General features: G+C 43.6%; 1 protein-coding gene across 2 annotated transcripts in view; it reads left to right on the forward strand.

The window, feature by feature from the left end:
• The first annotated feature begins 8,760 nt into the window (after positions 1 to 8,760).
• LOC126548741 (ribosome assembly protein METTL17, mitochondrial) overlaps positions 8,761 to 22,258 on the forward strand; it is a 50,991-nt gene continuing 37,493 nt past the window's right edge. Inside the window, exons 1-6 of one of the 2 annotated variants that reach the window (XM_050196894.3) lie at positions 8,761 to 8,918; positions 9,275 to 9,434; positions 10,895 to 11,026; positions 14,606 to 14,711; positions 15,506 to 15,587; positions 17,787 to 17,860. In XM_050196894.3, coding sequence (XP_050052851.1) covers positions 8,856 to 8,918; positions 9,275 to 9,434; positions 10,895 to 11,026; positions 14,606 to 14,711; positions 15,506 to 15,587; positions 17,787 to 17,860 — 617 coding nt within the window. In that variant the 5' untranslated portion in view covers positions 8,761 to 8,855. The remainder of the gene's footprint in view (positions 8,919 to 9,274; positions 9,435 to 10,894; positions 11,027 to 14,605; positions 14,712 to 15,505; positions 15,588 to 17,786; positions 17,861 to 22,258) is intronic. The other variant, XM_050196897.2, reaches the window with a different exon arrangement.

Consider the following 22,258-nt stretch of genomic DNA (forward strand, 5'->3'; position numbering starts at 1 on the left):
AAGTAAGTCTGTGTTCTCAAAGTCCTAAAACACACATTTCAATAAGCACATAAACAAACAATGCATAATGAAGCCCTCAATAAAATGTGATTGTCAAGCCACTGGAAGTACAGGTATCAGTAGTACCTTCTTTTTCCTATTCTCAAGTTTCGTAAAACACGTAACCCTACAGCACCAACCTAACACACTTAACAAACCAAGGTCCAAACGGTCAAAACATGTTCTTTCAACGTTTACAATGCCGTCGCTTTCTCGTCAGGGCTTCGACACCACACCGTGACATAAATATCCGCTGGCCCAGTGCGCTATCGCCACTTCGAGCAACAGAACAAAGGCAGAGAGCTTTGCGTTACACTGTATCACTGCAGGTCATGGCAACCGCTCTTGGAGCGAACCAAAACTGCCAAAACACTTGTTGACTGGTTCGCCAGTCAACAGAATGCCAATCCGTAGCCTGTACTTCCCATCATTCCCATGGTGGTTGAACGATCGCAGCGCCAGATTTACTAACACACTAATATACTAATTTACTAATAGTTATACTAATATGAAACTCTATGGAGAAAACGGTTCAAAGGACGTGAACGTTGCAAAGATGATCCAAGACCGTGGCAAAGCCACCGTGCAATCACCCCAACACAACTGCAAAGGCTGACTAGACAAGAACGGAGGATAAGCATCGATGAATTCGCAGGGCGTGTGAACATATCAGTCACGGTTCGGGTCACACCATAATTCATGAACACCTCGGTTATCCGATCTTGTGTACGCAATGCATGCCCAAGATTTTGAAACACCCCAGAAGACAGAGAGGTTCGGCGCTGCCTTGACTCATCTAATCCGGTATCACAATGAGGGTGACAACTTTTTGTCTGCAATTGGGACCGGGGAGGAATCATTGTGCCACTACTACGAGCCCGACACAAGATGCCAAAGCTTACAGTGGAAATATCTGAATTCACCACCCGCAAAGAAAGCAAAAGCCGTCATTCCCGCCGGAAAGGTGTTGTTGAATTTTTTTTCTTGACAAAAGCGATTTGCTAAACCTGAGAGACTATCAATCGTTTCTGATATTGTAAAACATCGGATCGGCTGCGTGTCCCAATCAAGAACAAACGGCGTGGAATATTGAGGAATGGGGTCATCTTGTTCCACGACAATGCCCGTCCCCACGACACTGAGGTGGTGAACACAAAACTGGCGAAGTTGTGGGAAACGCTGCAACATCCGCTATACAGCCCAGACCTGTCGTCGTGTGAATTCCACATTTTGGAGTACTTGAAAAGAATAGCTCAAGGGAACCAGATTCGTGTCGGACGATGACCTGAAGGAGTCGCTTAGAGACTTTTTGGAGCAGCAACCCGAGTTTTGTGCGGCGGGAATGAAATGCTCATGGATACTACTTTTCAATAAAGTACGCCCTTAGTCCTATATTGGCATTGGTTCACTTTCATTTTACTCTCCCTCGCATATTTTGCAGAACTCAGCTGCTTTCTATATGTGCTCTCTGTTGTGACGTTAATTTCGGCGCAATTACAATGCACGACCGATGACAAGCAGCTCCTGCACAATACATAGTATGCACGTACGTCATTCAACGAAACTCCGCGACTTCCGGTTTACGGCAGCGCCATGTTGGGGAACCTATAGGCCTATGCTACAGTGTACTAGAATAGTATACCAATAGTGTACCAACATATGCGCGCGCCGGTTGATGAGGTACCCCAAGATGGCGGAAGGTAGCGGAAGCAGACGACAGCAGCGGATGTGACGTCACGTGCACACTATGTGTACATTCTAACAAAGGACCGCGTCATTGAGATTTTCTCTTGGTGGTTGCATATGTACAAATACGTAAACAAGGTTCGTGAATGACACAGAGAGAAAGATGCAAATGAGAGAAAGGCAGAGACGTTAACCATTAAAGTTTCATTAAAGTATTTGCTCTCAACTTGTTCATTTCATGGCCTTTAAATTTTTCATATCAGCGGCATGCACTGCTTTGCTGCTTTCAGACTGATATAATTCTAAAGTTCGTGTGATATTTTCTTTACGTATTAAATAGACAGAAAACATGGAAGCACTGATATAAGTTATTTCGAGCACAATGTTTGAGACATGCGAGTATATTCTTTTATGAAGAAATACATATTTTACTTGACGATGCATAGCGTTCAAGAATTTGTTTGCAGCATCTTTTGCAATGCCAATGCAGTTATTATTAATTTATTTGATCCCTCGACAAATTCTGTAAGGAGGAGGCCGAGCTGCTGCCTGAGCCCCCCTCCCCCTCCCCCCGAAGGAAATTTCTGGCTACGCCACTGGCCATTAGGGACCATAGCATTTGAATCCCTAGACGCCGCAAAGGAGGTTCCTCCTATATGACTACAACCTCCTATATGACTATGACTATATGACTATGACCTCCTATATGACTACAACAATCAAACCCCGGCCCTCAGTCCCCAGCAGCTGCGAAGCAACTGACCACGGCGGCGGTCAGACCTGTGACGCAGCAGAGGGTGCTAAGAATCCTTAGATCCGCACAGGCCGCCTTTGGAATCTGAACCTGGCAAAGTTTAACGCTAGAACGTGTTCTAGTGAGGCGATTCTAGCAGTGCTATTGGAGGAACTAGAGGGCAGTAAATGGGATATAATAGGGCTCAGTGAAGTTAGGAGGACAAAAGAAGCATACACAGTGCTAAAAAGCGGGCATGCCCTGTGCTACCGGGGCTTAGCGGAGAGATGAGAACTAGGAGTCGGATTCCTGAGTAATAAGAATATAGCTGGCAACGTTCAGTAATTCTATAGCATTAACGAGAGGGTGGCAGGTCTTGTTGTGAACCTTAATAAGAGGTACAAATTGAAGTTCGCACAGGTCTACGCCCCTACATCGAGTCACGATGACCAGGAAGTTGAAAGCTTCTATGAAGACGTAGGATAGGCGATGGGTAAGGTCAAAACAAAATACACTATACTGATGGGCGACTTCAATGCCAAGGTAGGCAAGAAGCAGGCTGGAGACAAATCAGTAGGGGAATATGGCATAGGCAGTAGGAATAGCAGGGGAGAGCTATTAGTAGACTTTGCAGAACAGAGTAATATGCGGATAATGAATACCTTCTTCCGCAAGCGGGAAAGCCGAAAGTGGACGTGGAGGCGCCCGAATGGCGATACTAGAAATGAAATAGACTTTATACTCTGCGCCAACCCTGGCATCGTACAAGATGTGGACGTGCTAGCCAACGTGCGCTGCAGTGACCATAGGATGCTAAGAACTCGAATTAACCTAGACCTGAGGGAGGAACGGAAGAAACTGGTACATAAGAAGCCGATCAATGAATTAGCGGTAAGAGGGAAAATAGAGGAATTCCAGATGAAGCTACAAAACAGGTATTCGGCTTTAACTCAGGAAGAGGACCTTAGTGTTGAAGCAATAAACGACAATCTTATGGGCACCATTAATGAGTGTGCAATAGAAGTAGGTCGTATTTCTGTTAGACAGCATACCAGTAAGCTATTGGAGGAGACGAAAGATTTGATCAAGAAACGCCAATGTATGAAAGCCTCTAACCCTACAGCTAGAATAGAACTGGCAGAACTTTCGAAGTTAATCAACAAAAGTAAGACAGCTGACATAAGGAAGTATAATATGGATAGGATTGAACATGCTCTCAAGAACGGAGGAAGCCTAAAAGTAGTGAAGAAAGTAGGAATAGGCAAGAATCGGATGTATGCGTTAAGACAGGCACGTACCCAGGGGGGGGGGGGGCGGCCGGGGGGGCCCGGGCCCCCCCCTCCCCACCCACGCCACCACTCCTCACACATTCCTAAAGCGCCGCCAAATCAATGTTGAGACTTGGCAGCTGTTCATCGGTCAGCATTATGCTGCCTTTTTTACTCCCTTTAGATGGCGGTAGTTATCGGCATCTCTTGTAATGTGAAGGACAGTTTTCTCATAGATTCCGCACCCGCGCGATTAACTCGAGATGCGTTCAGTTGTCACCATCTATTCAACCGTCACGCGCATAGCTGTTGCTTTTGTTAGTTCAACCTTCTTTGTTTAGGCTGATCCTGGGACCAGGATAGGGATGCGGCTGTTACTCAGCTGGTCTGTACTCTCATGGAACGAGTTACGACCGCGAGGAAAACGCCAATTGCGTTTAACTTTCCCCTTTGCTTCATTAGTTCCTTGAGTTGCGGCTCGCCGCGACGCTGGCAGATGCCCGGAACCTTATACATGTGATATGGGTTAGATAAGGTGGGAAATAAAATAATGTGAAAGAACGTCCATCATGAAACCCTGCAGTAACCCTTAAGCCAATAAGCAAGATGACTGTCGCCTGTTACCTCGTCTGTTTTTCCCTAATTCTATAGCACTTCTCGTGCCAAATTGGGAACTGGAAACAAAAATCGCAAGGAGTTGAGAAATTAAGCGATCTACTAAGGGAGAGAGCCAAGGCAACAACCAAACTGCAAGCAAAAGCGAATAATAAAAAAGTTAACCGTTGTTTATGAGAATATTTATGGATCAACATCTTTTTATTTAGAAAGGAAGTAGAGAAAACGCCGCCGGAAGTGAAGAACAATTACTTGTTTTGAATGACGCTTATACAGTTATCGGTCAAACCGCCTCACGTAGCCACTTCTCTGCTGTGCTTATGTGGGTGTTTTTCTAACCTTTCGCGGTGAGCTCAGTACGTCTAAAATCGCAGAGTCCTGCGCTCTACGCGGTTGTATGGGACTGGCGGCCGCACAGCGTTACGCAATTCGCGGAACTGTCAAAACTTATCAACAAGGCGAATATAACTGATATTCGAAACTATAACATGAGAAAGACTGAAGAAGCCGTAAAAAATGAACGCAGCCTGAAATCAGTAAAAAAGAAACCTGGTATAGGACAAACCATGATGTATGCACTAAAAGATAAGAAGGATAATATCATCAACAATCTCGAAGATATAGTAAAAGCAGCGGAAAAATTCTAAGCTGACCTGTACATAGTACCCAGAGGAGTCACGATACCTCACTTAGAAACAGTAATGAAAATGATACAGAAATTCTCCTATAACTAGCGATGAGGTCAGAAAGGCCCTGCAAGACATGAAACGATGAAGAGCGGGAGGAGAAGGTGGAATAACTATCGATTTAATCAAAGATGGAGGCGACATAATGTTTGGAAAACTGGCGGCTCTTTATACGAAGTCTCTATCGACTGCAAGGGTCCCAGAAAACTGGAAGAATGCAGACATTATACTAATCCACAAAAAAGGAAATGTTAAAGAATTGAAAAATTATAGGAACCTTAGCTTGCTCCTAGTATTATACAAAATATTTTCCAAAATAGTCTCCAATAGAATAAGGGCAACACTCGATTTTGTCAACCAAGGGAACAGGCTGGCTTCCGGAAGAGATACATTGCAATGGATCACATCCATGTCATCAATCAGGTTACTGCGAAATTTGCAGAGTACAATAAGCCTCTCTATGTGGCTTATATAGATTACAAAAATGCATTTGATTCAGTAGAGATACCAGCAGTCATAGAGGCACTACGTAATCAAGGAGTACAGAACGCTTACGTAAAAAGCATGGAAAATATTGCTACATGCGTGTGGTATTTGTTTGTTTGAACGAGGCGCGTGGGCGCCATCACTCCAGAAAAGAGGAGGAAGAACGAACTGGGCTCGCGCTGTGAATCTGACTGGTCTTCTCTGCAACCGTTGTTGTAAGTATAATATGTAAATAGTTTCTCGTCTTACTGACTCGTCCTTCGAGTAAGAATATCTACAGAGGTTCTACAACTACCTTAATTCTACACAATAAAAGCAGGGAGATACCTTTAGAGAAAGGGGTCATACAGGGGGACACAATTTCACCAAAGCCATTCACTGCATGCTTAGAAGAATTCAAGCTATTAAACTGGGAAGGCTTAGGAGTAAAGATCGACGGCAAAACTCTCAGCAACCTTCGGTTTGTTGATGACATTGTTCTATTCAACAACAATGCAGACGAGTTACAACAAATGATTGGAGACCTTAACAGAGCGAGTGTAACAGTGGGGTTGAATATTTATATGCAGAAGATGAAGATAATTATAAATAGCCAGGCAAAGGAACAAGAGATCAGGATCGCCAGTCGGCCACTAGAGACTGTGAAGGAGTACGTTTACCTAGGTCAATTAATCACAGGGAACGCTGATCACGAGAAGGGAATTCACAGAAGAATAAAAAGTTGGATCGCATACAACAGGCATTGCTAGCTCCTGACTGGAAGCTTACCATTATTATTGAAAAGTAAGGCGTGCATGCAATAAGTGCATTTTGCCAGAGCTGACATATGGGGCAGAGACTTGAGAGCAAGTTAAGGACCGCGCAAAGAGCGATCGAACGAAAATTGCTAGGCATAACGTTAAGAGAGACAAAGAGAGCGGTTTGGATCAGAGAGCGAACGGGTATAGACGATATTCTAATTGACATGAAGAGGAAAAAATGTAGCTGCGCAGGTCATGTAATGCGCCGGTTAGATAACCGTTGGACCATTAGGGTTACAGAATGGGTACCAAGAGAAGGAAAACGCAATCGAGGACGACAAAACACTAGATTCAGCGATGCAATTAGGAAATTCGCGAGCGCCAGTTGGAATTGGTTGGCGCAGGACAGGGGTAATTGGAGATCGCAGGGAGCGGCCTTCGTCCTGCAGTGGACATAAAACAGTATGATGATGATGATGATGATGGAGTTGGTGCCCCCCCCCCCCCCCCCCCCCCGAAAAAAATCCTGGGTACGTGCCTGCGTTAAGTGACAAAGCCGGCAATATCATTGCTAATATGGATGAAATAGTTCAAGTGGCTGAGGAGTTCTACAGGGATTTGTACAGTACCAGTGGCACCCACGACGACAATGGAAGAGAGAATAGCCTAGAGGAATTTGAAATCCCACAAGTAACGCCTGGAGAAGTAAAAAACGCCTTGGGAGCTATGGAAAGGGGGAAGGCAGCTGGGGAGAATCAGATAACAGCAGATTTGTTAAACGATGGTGGGCAGAATGTTCTGGAAAAACTGGCCACCCTCTATAGGCAATGCCTCATGACTTCGAGCCTACCGGATTCTTGGAGGAACGCTAACATAATCCTATATATAATCCATAAAAAAGGGGACGCCAAAGACTTCAAAAATTATAGACCGATCAGCTTACTGTCCGTTGTCTACAAAGTATTTACTAAGGTAATGGCAAATAGAATCAGGAACACCTTAGACTTCTGTCAACCAAAGGACCAGGCAGGATTCCGTAAAGGCTACTCAACAATAGACCATATTCACACTATCAATCAGGTGACAGAGAAATGTGCGGAATATAACCAACCCTTATATATAGCCTTCATTGATTACGAAAAAGCGTTTGATTCAGTCGAAACATCATCAGTCATGAAGGCATTACGGAAGCAGATTGTAGATGAGCCATATGTAAAAATACTGGAAGATATCTATAGCGGCTCCACAGCCACCGTAGTCCTCCAGAAAGAAAGCAACAAAATCCCAATAAAGAAAGGCGTCAGACAGGGAGATACGATCTCTCCAATGCTATTACAGCATGTTTACAGGAGGTATTCAGAGACATGGAGTGGGAAGAATTGGGGATAAAAGTTGATGGAGAATACCTTAGCAACTTGCGATTCGCTGATGATATTGCCTTGCTTAGTAACTCAGGAGACCAATTGCAATGCATGCTCACTGACATGGAGAGGCAAAGCAGAAGGGTGGGTCTGAAAATTAATCTACAGAAAACTAAAGTAATGTTTAACAGTCTCGGAAGAGAACACCAGTTTACGATAGGTAGCGAGGCACTGGAAGTGGTAAAGGAATATATATACTTAGGACAGGTAGTGACCGCAGACCCGGATCATGAGACTGAAATAATCAGAAGAATAAGAACGGGCTGGGGTGCGTTTGGCAGGCGTTCTCAGATTATGAACAGCAGGTTGCCATTATCCCTCAAGAGAAAAGCGTATAACAGCTGTGTCTTACCAGTATACTCACGTACGGGGCAGAAACTTGGAGGCTTACGAAAAGGGTTCTGCTTAAATTGAGGACGACGCAACGAGCTATGGAAAGACGAATGATAGGTGTAACGTAAGGGATAAGAAAGCAGATTGGGTGAGGGACCGAACAAACGCGAGTTAATGACTTCTTAGTTGAAATGAAGAAAAAGAAATGGGCGTGAGCAGGACATGTAATGAGGAGGGAAGATAACCGATGGTCATTAAGGGTTACAGACAGGGTTCCAAGGGAAGGGAAGCGTAGCAGGGGACGGCAAAAAGTTAGGTGGGCGGATGAGATTAAGAAGTTTGCAGGGACAAAATGGCCTCAATTAGTACATGACCGGGGTAGTTGGAGAAGTATGGGAGAGGCATTTGCCCTGCAGTGGGCGTAACCAGGCTGATGATGATGACGCGCAAAGGCCTTGCGCGACAGCACTGAATTGTACGCGTCTCACCCCGTAACTCGGTTGTGTGAGAGCGCGCGCACGTCCTCCGACCACTCCGAGAACGGCCGACATTGCCAAAGAAAGATATTCGCTTTAAAAAAAAAACAAGCACATGTATCGTTCTCATAGAACACTACAACGGTTTGCGCAAAAGTGTCGCTTGGGGCGTTCATATTTTTCTGTACCATCCTGCTTCTAAAAAAGGTGCTGTTATGGGTTTCACTGCGATACCGAAACCTGCTACAGCTGCAACGTAAGAAATAAGCCAGAGCCATCCACAACCAATCCGACAGGAGTGATATTGTGTTTGGTTCTGTGGGCCATGTGCACGCATATCGTCGTCGCTTTTCGTTGACCATACTCCCAAAGATGAGCAATTTCCACAAGCTAATGAGGTTTCTGAGGGCCCCACCCTGTATCTGCAGTGTTAGGGTGAGTTAACTACGCGAAGCGACAGGCTGCACCGTGTCTGGTCTGATAGCTCGGCGCTAGTAAATGTTGCGAAGCGAAACAGTGTTGTCGAAGTTCAGCGTATGCTTTGTTGATTTAACACTGGTTCAATGCCGCATATTTGTTACCTTTAAAACGATGTGGCTGATTTTAATTAACTCATTAAGGCGTCGTCAATAGTTGCCTGTCGAGGTCGCTTAGGCGGTGACACGGGTCCTTTAGCTCATCGACAACGCGAAGTTTCCGCTAAATACCGCCTGTAGTGACGAGATGCACCTAAGCAGTATTGTTCGTTTAATGTAAAGTGCGCTCACTCATATCGTGGTTTTCCTGTGCAGCCAATCACTAAAGCGAGCAATGCCGTCTCACTACCGAGTGATCTCAGCGAGGCCCTACATACGTCCGAGATGAAACACAGGAATCATCCTGGAGCGAGAAAACGGAAGCAAGTGAAGCTGCCAGAGAAACTGATTGATGCGGCTAATACCGTACTTGAAAGTAAGTTCTTCCACGAGAACCACTTACTAATTCAAGCAAACCTTTGATAAAGTTACGCGATAGAGAAGTACAGTAATCAAGTGCTTCGCTATCCATTCACCTTCACGCCAAATTACTTCATTTGAGAATGGGCGGGCTAAAAAATTTGCCATCTCTTGAATTACAGCGGTTTCATTATATAGATTCCGATCGCATGCACTTTTGGTAAGTTTGTACTTGAATAAAAAGTCTGGAAGGGTGCAAATTCACTTAGACAATGTGCGCTGGCCATTTAGGGCAGGTATGATTAATGTACGGATTCCTTTTGCTCGCTGCTGTTGCTTTCTTTTCATCCACTCCGAACTACCGGCCGATTACGCTAATAATGTAGGCATAGCGATGCACTGACTACTGCAGAGAAAAAGAAATGTGTAAAAAAATCATTACACTACGGTATAGGTTTAATTAATTTATAAAAATAAATTATGGGGTTTTACTGGCCAACACCACTTTCTGATTATGAGTCATGGCTTAGTGGGGGCCTCCGGAAATTTGGGCCACCAGGGGCTTTTTAACGTGCACCTGAATCTAAGTACACGGGTGTTTTCCACATTTTGCCCCCATAAAAATGCGGCCGTCGTGGCCGTTGGGTTTCATTGAAACAACACTATCATATGGAAAGCTCTGGATAGTTATTGTGGATATTTTGTGGCTGTCAGATCTGATGATGCAGAATTAGAGAGTTACATATCAAATGTTGAATCAGTCTAGACTGATAGATTACCCTTTGAGCAACCACTCAGCGTTTGTCTTATGCCGAACAAGACTTATACTCCACCCACACATACAACTTTAGTGACACCTTGAGTGAGTGCTCCTCTCTGCGTGAACTGTCACTTGGCCAGGACACCACTGTGTTGATGGCTGAATCTGCCGACACACCATATATTTGTTACTTAAAGCAATTGTTTGCAAGATAACAATATGATCACAAGTCATCACAATATGGCATTGCACGTAATACCTTAGCAGGCTGCTGTGTATTTGGAAGTTATAGAGAGCTGTGAAGCTTCGGTACATAAAAAAATATGAGGCAGCTTTCGTTGGCAGGGGAAACATTTGAAATAGCAAAATAAAGTGGTTTCAGAATTAGTGCCAACCCTGCATTGAGTATCATTTTATTTGTTTTTTAAGCACTGCTCTTGAGGTCACACACTGTGGTGCAGTGAAGTGAGTTCAAGCGACACACTTGTGCGTGAGTGCATTCTTGCGGGAGTGTCACTAAACCTTTTTGTTGACAGCCTGTGAACAATACTAATGGTGAAGTAACGCTAAGTTTGGCCATCAGTCTAGGTATTACTAGTGGAAAAAATTGCTTCTTGATGAGGTCAAATTATCTGCAACAGCTTCAACATAACATTACCAAGTGCTCTCTTTAAGTTTTCTGGATTACTGTACTGCTTCTTATGTTGCGTTCACAGCACAAAACATGACCCACCTGCGTGAGGCAGCTGTGGTGATCCGAAACCAGCTCTGGTCACGACATCTGCCCATTGAGAATGATGAGCTCAGAGCTCGGGCTATGAACATCGAGAAGGACCTCTATGGATACAGTAAGTTTCTTGGCCCTTGTATACATTAATCAAGTAGCACATCCCACAAGTGCTTCCAACAATGGTGGTTTCATGAAATTTATGAGATGTTAATGTTTCCATTTTTCTTTAATAAATTTCATTTTGAATAAGTTATGCTCAACTTTACAGGAAATCCCACAAATGTAGGCAGTTAAGTTGCTTTAACTTAGTTGGCTCACCTTATGCTTGCAGCTGAGGAAGGATTTGTTCATAACCAGACTTGTGTTACAGAATAAAGGTTTTTGATTACAGTTAAAATTACTTCATTAAAAATAATTGATCTCAGTGATCATTTAATAGTGCATGAAAGTAATTTAACAATTACTAAAATGTAGTCTATCACTTTTATGTTGCTTCCTACAAGCGTCTATTTACATTGTGCAGACACAGTAAATAGAAGAACCTGGCTTTTAGAGTGCAGCCCTCAGGCACCAGTTCCTGCGGCAATCCTTGGCATTCTGCCTCAGCATCCTCGTAACCTTGCTCATAACCTTGCTTGTAACTTGCTCGTAACTGAGCAAGCACAGCACAAGAATGTAAGAGCGAATTAATAGTGCATATGAAAGACTGTGATAGCAATGGAAGCACAAAGATTAAAACGAAGGAGGAGGGTGCAGCAGAACCATGAAGTGGAAATCGGAGGAGAAGGGTATGGTGAAAGCATGAGAAGAAAAGTGCAGTGCCACGCACGGTGGGCTTTGCATCAACGATGGCTGCAAGATGATGCCGAAGTAGCATGTGTCGTCCGTATGGAAACAAAGCACTGCATGAGTGAAGGTATGTCTGCGGTGGCTGCTGTGAATTGTGCCCAAGCATCACCCGGACGCTGCCTCTCGTGATCTCCCGATTTGTGAGGCATTCGCACCACACTTCTCTCCGTTTGCAACGTGCCGCTCGAGACAGATTGCCTACACCAGCCAATTTATTGCGAAATGAAAACGAGTATACAGCTGCCCTCAAATTTCACATTAAGAAGTATCGTATTCGTTGATGAATATTTCAGTGTTTCCTCTGAAGCTCTTCACACATTGTTTTTATCTTCACTAAGAACTGCTTTTTGAAAAATTTTTGTTTATCATCTGGAGTTGTTTCCTTAACAGGTGTGAACCGCGACACTGAAAACTCTCTCACTATGTGTGCTAGAAGGAAGGATGATGTTATATCGTAAGAACACCTTGTGTACAAGGTGGTAGTTACTAGTAACAATGATGCGCTGCTCACATCCGGGTCCTCTATGTAGGGCCATGCTTCACTGTTGCTAAGGGATGGTGAGGTTGCTGTCAATAGGGCAAATGAAAAGCTGAGAAAACTGCACACTTAGGTGATTTCCTGGAGTCAGCGTCCACAGTGGCCATCACTATCGAGCCATAGCAGCGCCGGTCGGCCAACACCTGCCCAACACCTGGTTAAGCATTGAGATGAAGAAACAAATACTAAGTTCCCGGGTTTGCCTTTCTGAATGCGTGCCTTCCTGAGGCTGCTACATGCTACGACCACAGGCCCTCTGCTGTAGTTCGCACCAAATTCAAGTGCTCGAAGTGGCATCACTTGTTACAGCTTGTCTCATCATTAATGTAACTGGTTCAATATATTTGGTTACCGAAAAAGTAACCTAATTACAGTGAGCATCACAGACTACAAAAGTAATTGATCAATTACAAAACTACAAAAAAATGCATTTGAGTACAGGTAATCACTTGCTTGTCACTCGTTATGTGCATACAAATCAGCTTTAAGCACTGGCGTCATAAGCTGAACTGTTTTTTGTTCTTTACTGTCAATGATAATTGATTTTATGTCATAATATCAGTGCTTTGCCAGTTGATGGGAGCAGGACTTTTTTTTTTGGAATTTGTGTTGTAATAGAAATGGTAATAGGCCTTAACTGTGATGTGGTGGATGTCATGCTCAGGACTATCGAAGCCGAGTGCAGCGGGCCATTGGTGAGAAGGGAAGGGGGATTGTACAGTAGCAATTGTGCACACAGCACCTGAAGTGCATCAAAATCAAAAGTACTAATCAAAAACTAATTTAATGTGCGGTCACATACGGTATATCTAGGAATATGTCTAATTGAACCTGTACTGCAGATTTGAATAGTATGTGCAAATATGTTTTAGTAAAATGAGAGTGAATGCTGATGGCCAGGTGTTGACGCACGATATCGGTATGCCGATATATAGCAGGTTTAATTGTTTCATTGCTTTTCAGAATGCTGTACATCAGGCGTATTGTTAAGTACCTGTATAGGGGCTTTCCAAGTCTCATATGCTGGACATGAAATAGTTGATGTTCTCTTGTCTGATGTTCCCGTAGAGAGTTCCTTCATGGGATCCACATTCTGTAAACTTGGCAAAACTCTCTGAATAATGTAGGTGTCTGGATTCATTCTGCAGCTGCATGCTTTTTTCATGGTTTTCAAAGAACTGAATTAGCACCTGAAGGGAATATAGACTTGTATACTTGGGCCTCTTGTAGCATGAGGCTAGATGTTCAGGACAGGGCAAGTGAAATGCATGGAGGGGCATACTTGCAGAATTATTCATAAGGCCTATTCCGAATAATGTTTCAGCTGCACAATTTTAGGTTTAATCTGGCATGTTGCATTCATCTGATGCCTAGCTTACCAAGGGATTACTTAGTCATTGACAATTCTTGCGACACATGTTGTACAGTCAAAACATGTTCAACACAAAAACCTCTTTTTCATATTCAATACTATCTGTTATGGCGCGCATGCGGATGTAGCCAAGCAAATTGTGAATTTTGGCCGTACTTTGTTATCTCAGATAACGCCAGGGCAGTGATTAATGAGACTAATCAAAATGTTTGTTGGAAAACCTTGTGCTGTTTCATATATTGCCAGATGCACACGTGGTGAACATGTCAATTGCGGCACGTCCCTGTCACATTTGTAAGGGCGCACGCACAGCCCCATGGCGAGAGTATAAAAGCATGAGGACATGCTTCAAGAAAATGTTCTTTCTTGTTTCCGATAGGCAAGGGTCTGTTTCTCCGTCCCTTAGCTACAACATTTGTGTGCAGGGGGAAAGAACCATAACAGGGGAGACAGCGGCTGCAATAAAATCACTGCACAGTTCAGAAGAATAAAATAATTTCCCGCTCATAGGAAATCAGTCTTTTTCTTTTTCGCGCAACCTTCCTCCACCTTGCAGGCTTCCACAGAATTGCTTTACCATACCCTGTGTACTTATAAATGTACTTTATCATACCCATACTTATATATGTATGTCCAGTTGGTTACATCAGCCATTTATTTTCAATTACAGCAAATATTTCACAGATTTGGCTTTACCCCTGGTCAGGTGTCCCCTTTAATAATGGACTGTACTGTACAATGTGGTAATGATAGGCCCGCATTGCTATCAAACTGGCTACAATTTTTGCAAGCATACTAACACAGGAAGCAAAGTATTGCAAGAGAGCCGGGAAAGTGATTGCTGGCAAAAAGTAAAATAATGCACATGTTGCAGTACGCATTTGTAGGCTGAAGATGTTGCATAAGGTTGTAGCGTCTCATCATCATTTGTTTTTCAGCTCTTGAAAGAATGAGCCCAGAGGAGAGAGATTACGTTGAAGAAGACGTAAAGGAAAGAGTATTTGAGAAGCTTAAGAAACGGATCAGGTTGTGGAAACCTATGAAGTGAGTATCAGCTGTACAATCTTTAATTAAAGGAGCATTTTCGCTTAAGCTTTTTAATATGCTGTGAACCGAGAGCTAATTCATGATAACACCTGTTGCTGGGGCTCACTTACTATGGCATCCTGCTGCCGAGCAAGAAGTTGTGTGTGATTTCTTACCATGGCAGCCGCATTTTGATGCAAATGTAATGGAATGCAAAAACACTCATGTACCGTGCTTCTGTTACGTGCCTTAATTAAAGGGCCTCTCATCAGGTCTAGGTATTGCAAATAAACAAGTGCACTTTGTAGATCACGCTCTGACGATTGTGTTTGCAAAGGATCAAATCATTGCATAGTGCAGGAGGAACTCTGATTTCTAGCAAGAACATGCATACTCTTTCACTAAAGGGACACCCACTTCCTGCCGTAGACTCAAGGTCCGATGCAGAAAACGCCTCTAGGCCAGATGCACTGCTGCCGCTGATTTCACCGAATATTATGGCATGTGACATCATTAAAGGGACACTAAAGGCAAATAGTGAGTAATGGGATGTTTATTAAATACGATTCTGGAAACCTCACAACACTTGTTTCGTGCCAAGGAAATACTGCTTCGTGCCAAGAGAACCTTTAGTGAGTGATCCCATTCCTTATATTCAAAAAGAAAGGAATAGGTATTCGACAATGTGAAATAGTGAATTCCCAAATTAAGTATGAATCAAGTATTCTAGACTGTTTGATTCATATTTGAAAACTTAAACATTTGCACACCATAGTTAAATCCCCTGTGCACACTCCCTTCATTCTGGGCAGGTATGATGATTTTGGAGCACGCAGCTATCTTGTGGCGCAGCTTGCTGCAGACTACGCGGCCGTCCACGACGTCTTTCATGAGGTAAGAGGGACTTGCCAGCCATAGAACTGCATTAGGATGTATAGGATGTCAGTATGTGCATGTATATTCATGTGGTACTTGCACTAGTGCTGCATAGAAATTCAGCAATTTGACAGTTGATTTCTGTTGGCTCTTCTGCAGTGAAGACTTAAATACTTAGTAGACAAGACGGAAAGGTGAAAGTGAATCATACAACATGAATATTGTGTGTCTGATCATACAAGATTGATAAACGATGAATTGAACCTGTTGATGTGAAAATGAGGATGTCAAGAGAGGCTTTGCGATGGAAGGCATAGAAGGCTTCCTAGGAAATGACAGTGTGTGTGGGTAACGTTTAGTCAAAGAAGTCAACTGTTCTGTGCAAAACGCCAATACAGTCGACTTCAGTTAATTCAACTTTGGTGGAACATATGAAATTGGTTAAATTATCCAAAAGGTCACATTAAGAGAAGAGGCATTGAAAATGATCTAATGCACCTTTTGGCACCATTTGGCAGTGCTGTTTACTGATTCTAATGTGTGTAAATTTTTTATGACTTCATAGGGAAAATAATGTGCACCCAGATCTAGCATGCACGTAACTTTATAGCAAGAAAAGAAAAATGATGTCACATGCCTTCTGGTTCTGGGAACCACAACTGATATGAACACATGCGTAGTTTAGAGTGAAGCATTTATTTATGCGTAATGCCCATCATCTTTGCTGCAACGTGTCCCCCTCCTAGTGGTTCAGTCTTTTTATTATTCCACACTTCCCTGGCCATTCTGCTACAATTTCATGTGCTTTGAGACACGCAATTCTTTGGAGCTACAAAGACACATGATGGGGCGCTGTGTGCACTAGCCCAGCATGTGAGGTAATTTCTTTTGAGTGATGTTTTGTACTTACAGCCCGAGTGCAGCCTATGGTTGCCATCTGATGCAGAAATTTGTTCTGCTGCCTTCCTGTGATGATTATAATGCTTGCTCTGAAGGTGGGCTGTTGCTGATGCTGTGAAAGCTGTTTAGGTTCGTTCGTAGGCAATGGCGATGGGCAGGTAGTCTTTCAACCAGTTTTCTTGGAAAGGAGGTGGTGTGGATTAGAATCAGGTAAAAAATGGTAAGCACTCATTGTGCGCAGTCGTTCTTGCTTCAGCAGCTACAAAATATAGTCCTAAAAACTGTATTTTTCGACGGAAGATTGTGCCTTTAATGCATTCATTGTTCGTTAGTGCCAACAAGACAGATGCTGCTACCATGAGCTTCAAGTGTGTGCATGTGGACCCGTAAGGCTCAAATCATTCAGTGGGGACCCATTTTAGAATCAACATAGTGAAAGTATAGAATTATATGAGCACTGGCCGGTATCTTCTGTCGGGATTGAATTAATTAAAAACTTAATTAGCCAGAATTTAATCAAGACATTGTAGCTATTGGTTGTATAACACGTTCAGCTTTATTTAAAGATATTCTTCATTGTTAATGACCAGAAGTGTTGCAATGGAAGCAGGCAGCTTGACAGCTGAGGCTGCTTGTTGCTGCAAAACAGCTCTGGAGTGATTCAGCACTGCCCATCTGGACTTGTACTCCTTTCATATACAGCATTTTCAATATTTGGCCGATGGACTTTAATATATTCCTGTCCACAAACTACTTATCTAATCCAGAGCAAACATCGCTCACAGGGTAGCATATTGTATTCTAAGTTGTTTGAGATGTATTTAAACATCTGTATTTGCCTGCATGTTGTAGAATGTAGCAGAAACTGCTTTCAGCTTCGAGTAGATTTCGCAGACAAGCGCCGAGCTGCTGGTCCGACAGGTTGTGTGCCATCTGGCGGATGGCAAGGGAAACAACTTCTCGGCTAGGGGGATAAGAGAGAAGTGCACTTGCTTCGAAGATGTGGCAGATGCAGTTCGTCTGCCCGCACTGCTTTTACTGCTTTTTATGCACAGGGCACTCCTTTTACAGATAAGACGTAATGTCGCATACCGGAAGCACAAAAGTGTGCAAATAATGTGCGATTCAATGCAACCTTACATCTGCAAGTTGTACGTGAAGTAGTTATTGTGTAGAAAGTGTTGCAGATAAAAAACAAATGCTCTGCCTGTTTAGTTTCTGCAGCATTGTCTGCTAAGTATGAAATGGAGTATAGGCTGTGCAGCCTTCAACAGGTTCTATAGTGTGTCTATTATTTTTTTAATTCTCGCATTACAGATTCGACACCTAAATCCAGCATTTGCCCCAGCTTCTATGATGGACTTTGGGTCGGGACTTGGTTCATGCTTCTGGTAAGTGTCATTTCTTTAGAGTGGTAAGCGCAAGAAGGAAGGAAACTTATTATAGTGCTATATTCTATTCCTACCAGACATTATATTTTTTTCATCTAGCATGCTGGTTATCACTCTGGCGTATATATATTTTGGGCTGTTGGTCACTCAGCAGCTAACATGAGTTCTTTCATCTCTCAATGCCTCTCTGTGCACGTCCAGGCGAGAGAGCATGCTACCGTACTTACTCATGTAAGACCTGCACTTTATTTTTCTTAATGTTGGCAAGGTCCAGCTCTCACTCAAATTCGGCATATGACTGCTTCCTAATATTGTGGAAGGCATTGCAAATGAAGTACCGAATAATCCAAACACTGGCTACACACTACAGACATGATTATTCAAGATTCACCACCGCCAGGGGGACATCAGGTTGTCTTAGGGAGTTCTTTGTTTTGCTATAGTTATGTGTATCATTTCTCTGACAAAATAATTTGTGAGTTTGGCATTCTTTTGTCCCTTTCTTTCTGTTCATTGCGTTATCTTTTGTCATGTTGGTTCCACTACGAAGATGAACATTCACTAACTTATCGAGCTTGCAATTCTGAAGCTCTGTTTCCCTTTCTTCAATGAAAAAAAGGACGTTTAGTATCAAGTAAAGGTGGGTCTGACTTTTATATTAGTAACATTTTTAATTGATTGTGAAACTGTTGCACAAGTGACAATAGTGGGTCTTCAAAGTCTCAGTATTTTCGCTTAATTGGGTGTTTCCTAATGTACTCTGTCAACAACAGATGCCACAATTTGAAACAGAACAGCGCGGTGTTCACGGGGACAAGCAGGGAGAAACGACACGGACGAGCGCTGTCCAACTCGCCAAACGTCTGTTTTAACAAGATGCCACAAAACATTGCTTGTGTTCATATACAATGCAGGTCTTACGGCACACATATTATACGAACCATATATTATGCCTTAACCCAAGTCTTAATCGCAATTAAAGAGACAGTGGATGCAGCATGCCATGCTCGAGGAGTACACTCATGGCAAACTGTGTTGTGAAGGTCACCCATACTTGCACTTTGCAGAATACTGCAGTTACATGGCACTAACCGACGTCCCAAGTTCCTTATTTCATTTGAGACTACGAGAAATCATGCGCTTTTACACATTTGGCCTTTCTCATCTTGAGAGTAGCAAATGAACGCCACCGTATTGTGGTTGGGCCATGTGACTATGTGACTCGCTTTTCAGTGGCTCCTCTTTTTACAATGTTGCAAAAAATTGGTCATAGACCCACTTGAGCAGTTGCTGCACAATCTTGCCACATTCGCCAACTGCCACTTGTAACCTCCCGATTTGCCACTCATGTATTTTTCAGTTGATGCAGATGTACCCTTATGCAGCAAAAGCACAGAGGTGTTGAATTTTTCAGAGTCACTGTGAGCTTTTCTTTTCTATGAATTAATAAACATTTTTCGTTTGCTTGCACTGCCAAAATCGGTGACATCACAGGAAGCTGGAGCGTGGATATTGAGGCAATGCCACCACCGATCTTTAATTTTTCTTGCGTACTAACTGTCTGCTCGTAATGAGGCTAAGCTGCTCGTACTTTGTAAAGTAAAATCTATCAGTGCTGTGTTCCTTAATCCCTTAGCCGTTTTGGACAAGCACAGCTCGTCTTTGCTGAATGAACTATCCCAACACTGTTTTGGACGAGTGTAGTTTGTCCTCTAGAGATAATATCTCATTTTTAGCGTTTTGAATGAGACACGCTCATTTGCGGGATAGTTGGTGTGCCGCTTCGCAGATGGCTCTACTTGGCAGGTAATTTCTTCTTTTTTTAACCACCATTTCATATTTCTTTGGGTGGTTTGACGTGTCAAATGCGCGAGTGCCGTGATCGGAGAGGGTCAGCCATGCGAAGATGATGACGAGATGCTGCAGCGGTTGCACAAGGGCACCGAAGGAATGGTTTTAATAGCAAGAACAACAACCACAAGCAAGCAGAGAGAACAGAAGAAAAAGAAACCGGAGAGACGTGGAACAACAAGCCTGCACAGAGGAAGGAGTTCGCCAGTGCTCCAGGTGCAGAAGTGAAGTCGTCGGGCATCAGGCCTGTGCTTTGTGGCTTCTACTGGATCAGGGCGACCTTCCGGAGGTGTGGTCACCGCATTCTCCTGATAGCATGTAGGAAGGTGCCGATCAACGTGGAAGAAGTGAAGCCTACCGTAAAAACTGGAATATAGGTGCAACTTTTTTTCAAAAAATCTATTGCGAGAAGTCGACCCTTGTCTTATATACCGGACATTGGTGGAAAAGCTACGGAAGTCTTGCAACAATGGGCGGGTGAAAAAGAAGCGTCTTCGCCATCGGTATAGTGTACTAGAATAATGTATTATTCTAGTACACTATAGCCATCGCCATCCGCAGCAGCCTGTCGTGGCGACATTGTGGCACCGCCTTTTTGCGTTTACATTGTCACAAAGTTATATTGGTTAAAGGCTGCTTTTTCACATTTTGTTTCAAAATGAGTGGAAGCCGACGACAAGCCACCATCGCCTTCAAGAAAAAGGAGATTGAGTGCACGGAAGCCCACGGCAACCTTGCAGCACAGCGCGAATTTGGAGTATCTGATAAGAGCATTCGGTACTGGCAGAGACAGAAGCAGCAAACCAACAGAAAACGTAATTTCGTGGGCGGACCGCAAAACTGGAAGACAAGGTTGCGGAGTTTGTCTGGGAGCTGCGTGTAAGATCGCTGCCTGTGACAGCCGAATGCATCCGTTTGAAAGCGGGAATGCATCCGTTTGAAAGCTGTAAAGATCGCATGCACCTCTGGACTGGGCAGCGAAAAGCACTCGTCATACAACTCTAGTTCGGGCCACTCTAATCAAACGCGTTGCTCTGATTCGGAGTAGCGCTTGCGCACTTTATGCCCTTCTGCGTACTGTACACCCGGCCAATTTTTAACAGTATCGCGCGACCATCGACCCGCGTGTTTGTCAGCATGTTATCATCACGGCACGGAGTGGCGAAATAGCGTAAGTAAGCGCATGTGTACACATGCGCGTGTCTCATTTGTTTCGCTGCTCAGCGCCATTAATAAGGTGCTGACAAGCACGCGGGTCGATGGTCGCGCGATACTGTTAGAAATTGGCCGGGTGCACATGCGAGCAGCATTTAAATAAATACTGTCACTATTTTGTAGGGTGTCTTTCGGTACTTTTGCCATTGAAAAAGATTTTTTTTCATTTTTAGAATTCGTTAGTAGGGGCATCGACCTATATTCCGCTCCGACCTATAGTCCGGTTTTTGCGGTATTCACTGGGAGCAGAGGTCAAACTATTGGACTTGGTGTCCGGCATCAAGACTTCTACCATGCCAAGGCCACATGCCCATGTTTGCTTAGTCGCAACCAGACTTACTCCTGCATCACTGGATCCCGGTTGTTTGTCTGGGGGTGACCAGGATTTTTCTGCAGACTGTGAAACTGTAGACCCATTCTGACTTTGATGGACTTTCTTTGTAGACTAAATTATTTTTTGTGTGTTTAATTGGTTTGTAGAGTTTTCTTTTTCTCTTTGTGCTGGATATTTTTTAATAAATGGCTTGTGGTGTGATAACGAACGGCTTCATCACTTCATCACAGCCGAGGCTGTGCCTCAGCAGCAATTGATTAATTGAAAGAACCTCATCGCAGAGGGCAACACTTGTTTCTTTCAAAACATGGCGTCTGGTGGAGGCGACGCATTTGTTTCTGGTCCATTGTTGCGGAAAAGAAGCCTTTTTTGATCGTCCAGCTCTTAGGGCGATAATGATTCAGACACCACAGTTTGCTACTGTAAATGAAAGCGATAGCGATGACTTCAAAATTACCAAATCATCAGATGAAGTCTGACGTAATAGTTCTGCGGAAACCCGCAAGGTGGAGAGAGGTAATTAATAAAAGGAAAATGAGACGTCCACCTAATCATAGCAATTGCTACGAAAGAAACCCATACGGGTTCCTCGAAAGAAAAACCTCACAGTTGAAGAAAAATTTGTCCTAGTCCAGGACTCGAACTTGTAACCAGGCAGCTAGCAGATGGCAGGGCGAAGTCGAATTTGTCAACAACTGGAAGCAAAGGCAATAGTTTGACGTAATAGTTCTGTGGAAACCCGCAATGTGGAGAAAGGTAAATAATAAGGAAAATGAGACGTCCACCTAATCGTAGCAACTTCTACAAAGGGAACCCATACTGGTTCCTTGAAAGAAAGCCTCGTAGTTAAAGAAAAATTCGTCCTAGTCAGGCACCCGAACCCGTAACCAGGCGGCTAGCCATCTGTTAGCCACCTAGTTAGCTCAGATGGTAGAGTGGCTGCCCCAGAAAGGCAGTGGTCCGGGGTTCGAGTCCCTGGCCAGGACGAATTTATCTTC

The sequence above is a fragment of the Dermacentor andersoni genome, chromosome 3, assembly GCF_023375885.2.
Source record: "Dermacentor andersoni chromosome 3, qqDerAnde1_hic_scaffold, whole genome shotgun sequence".
NCBI classification, from domain to species: domain Eukaryota; kingdom Metazoa; phylum Arthropoda; class Arachnida; order Ixodida; family Ixodidae; genus Dermacentor; species Dermacentor andersoni.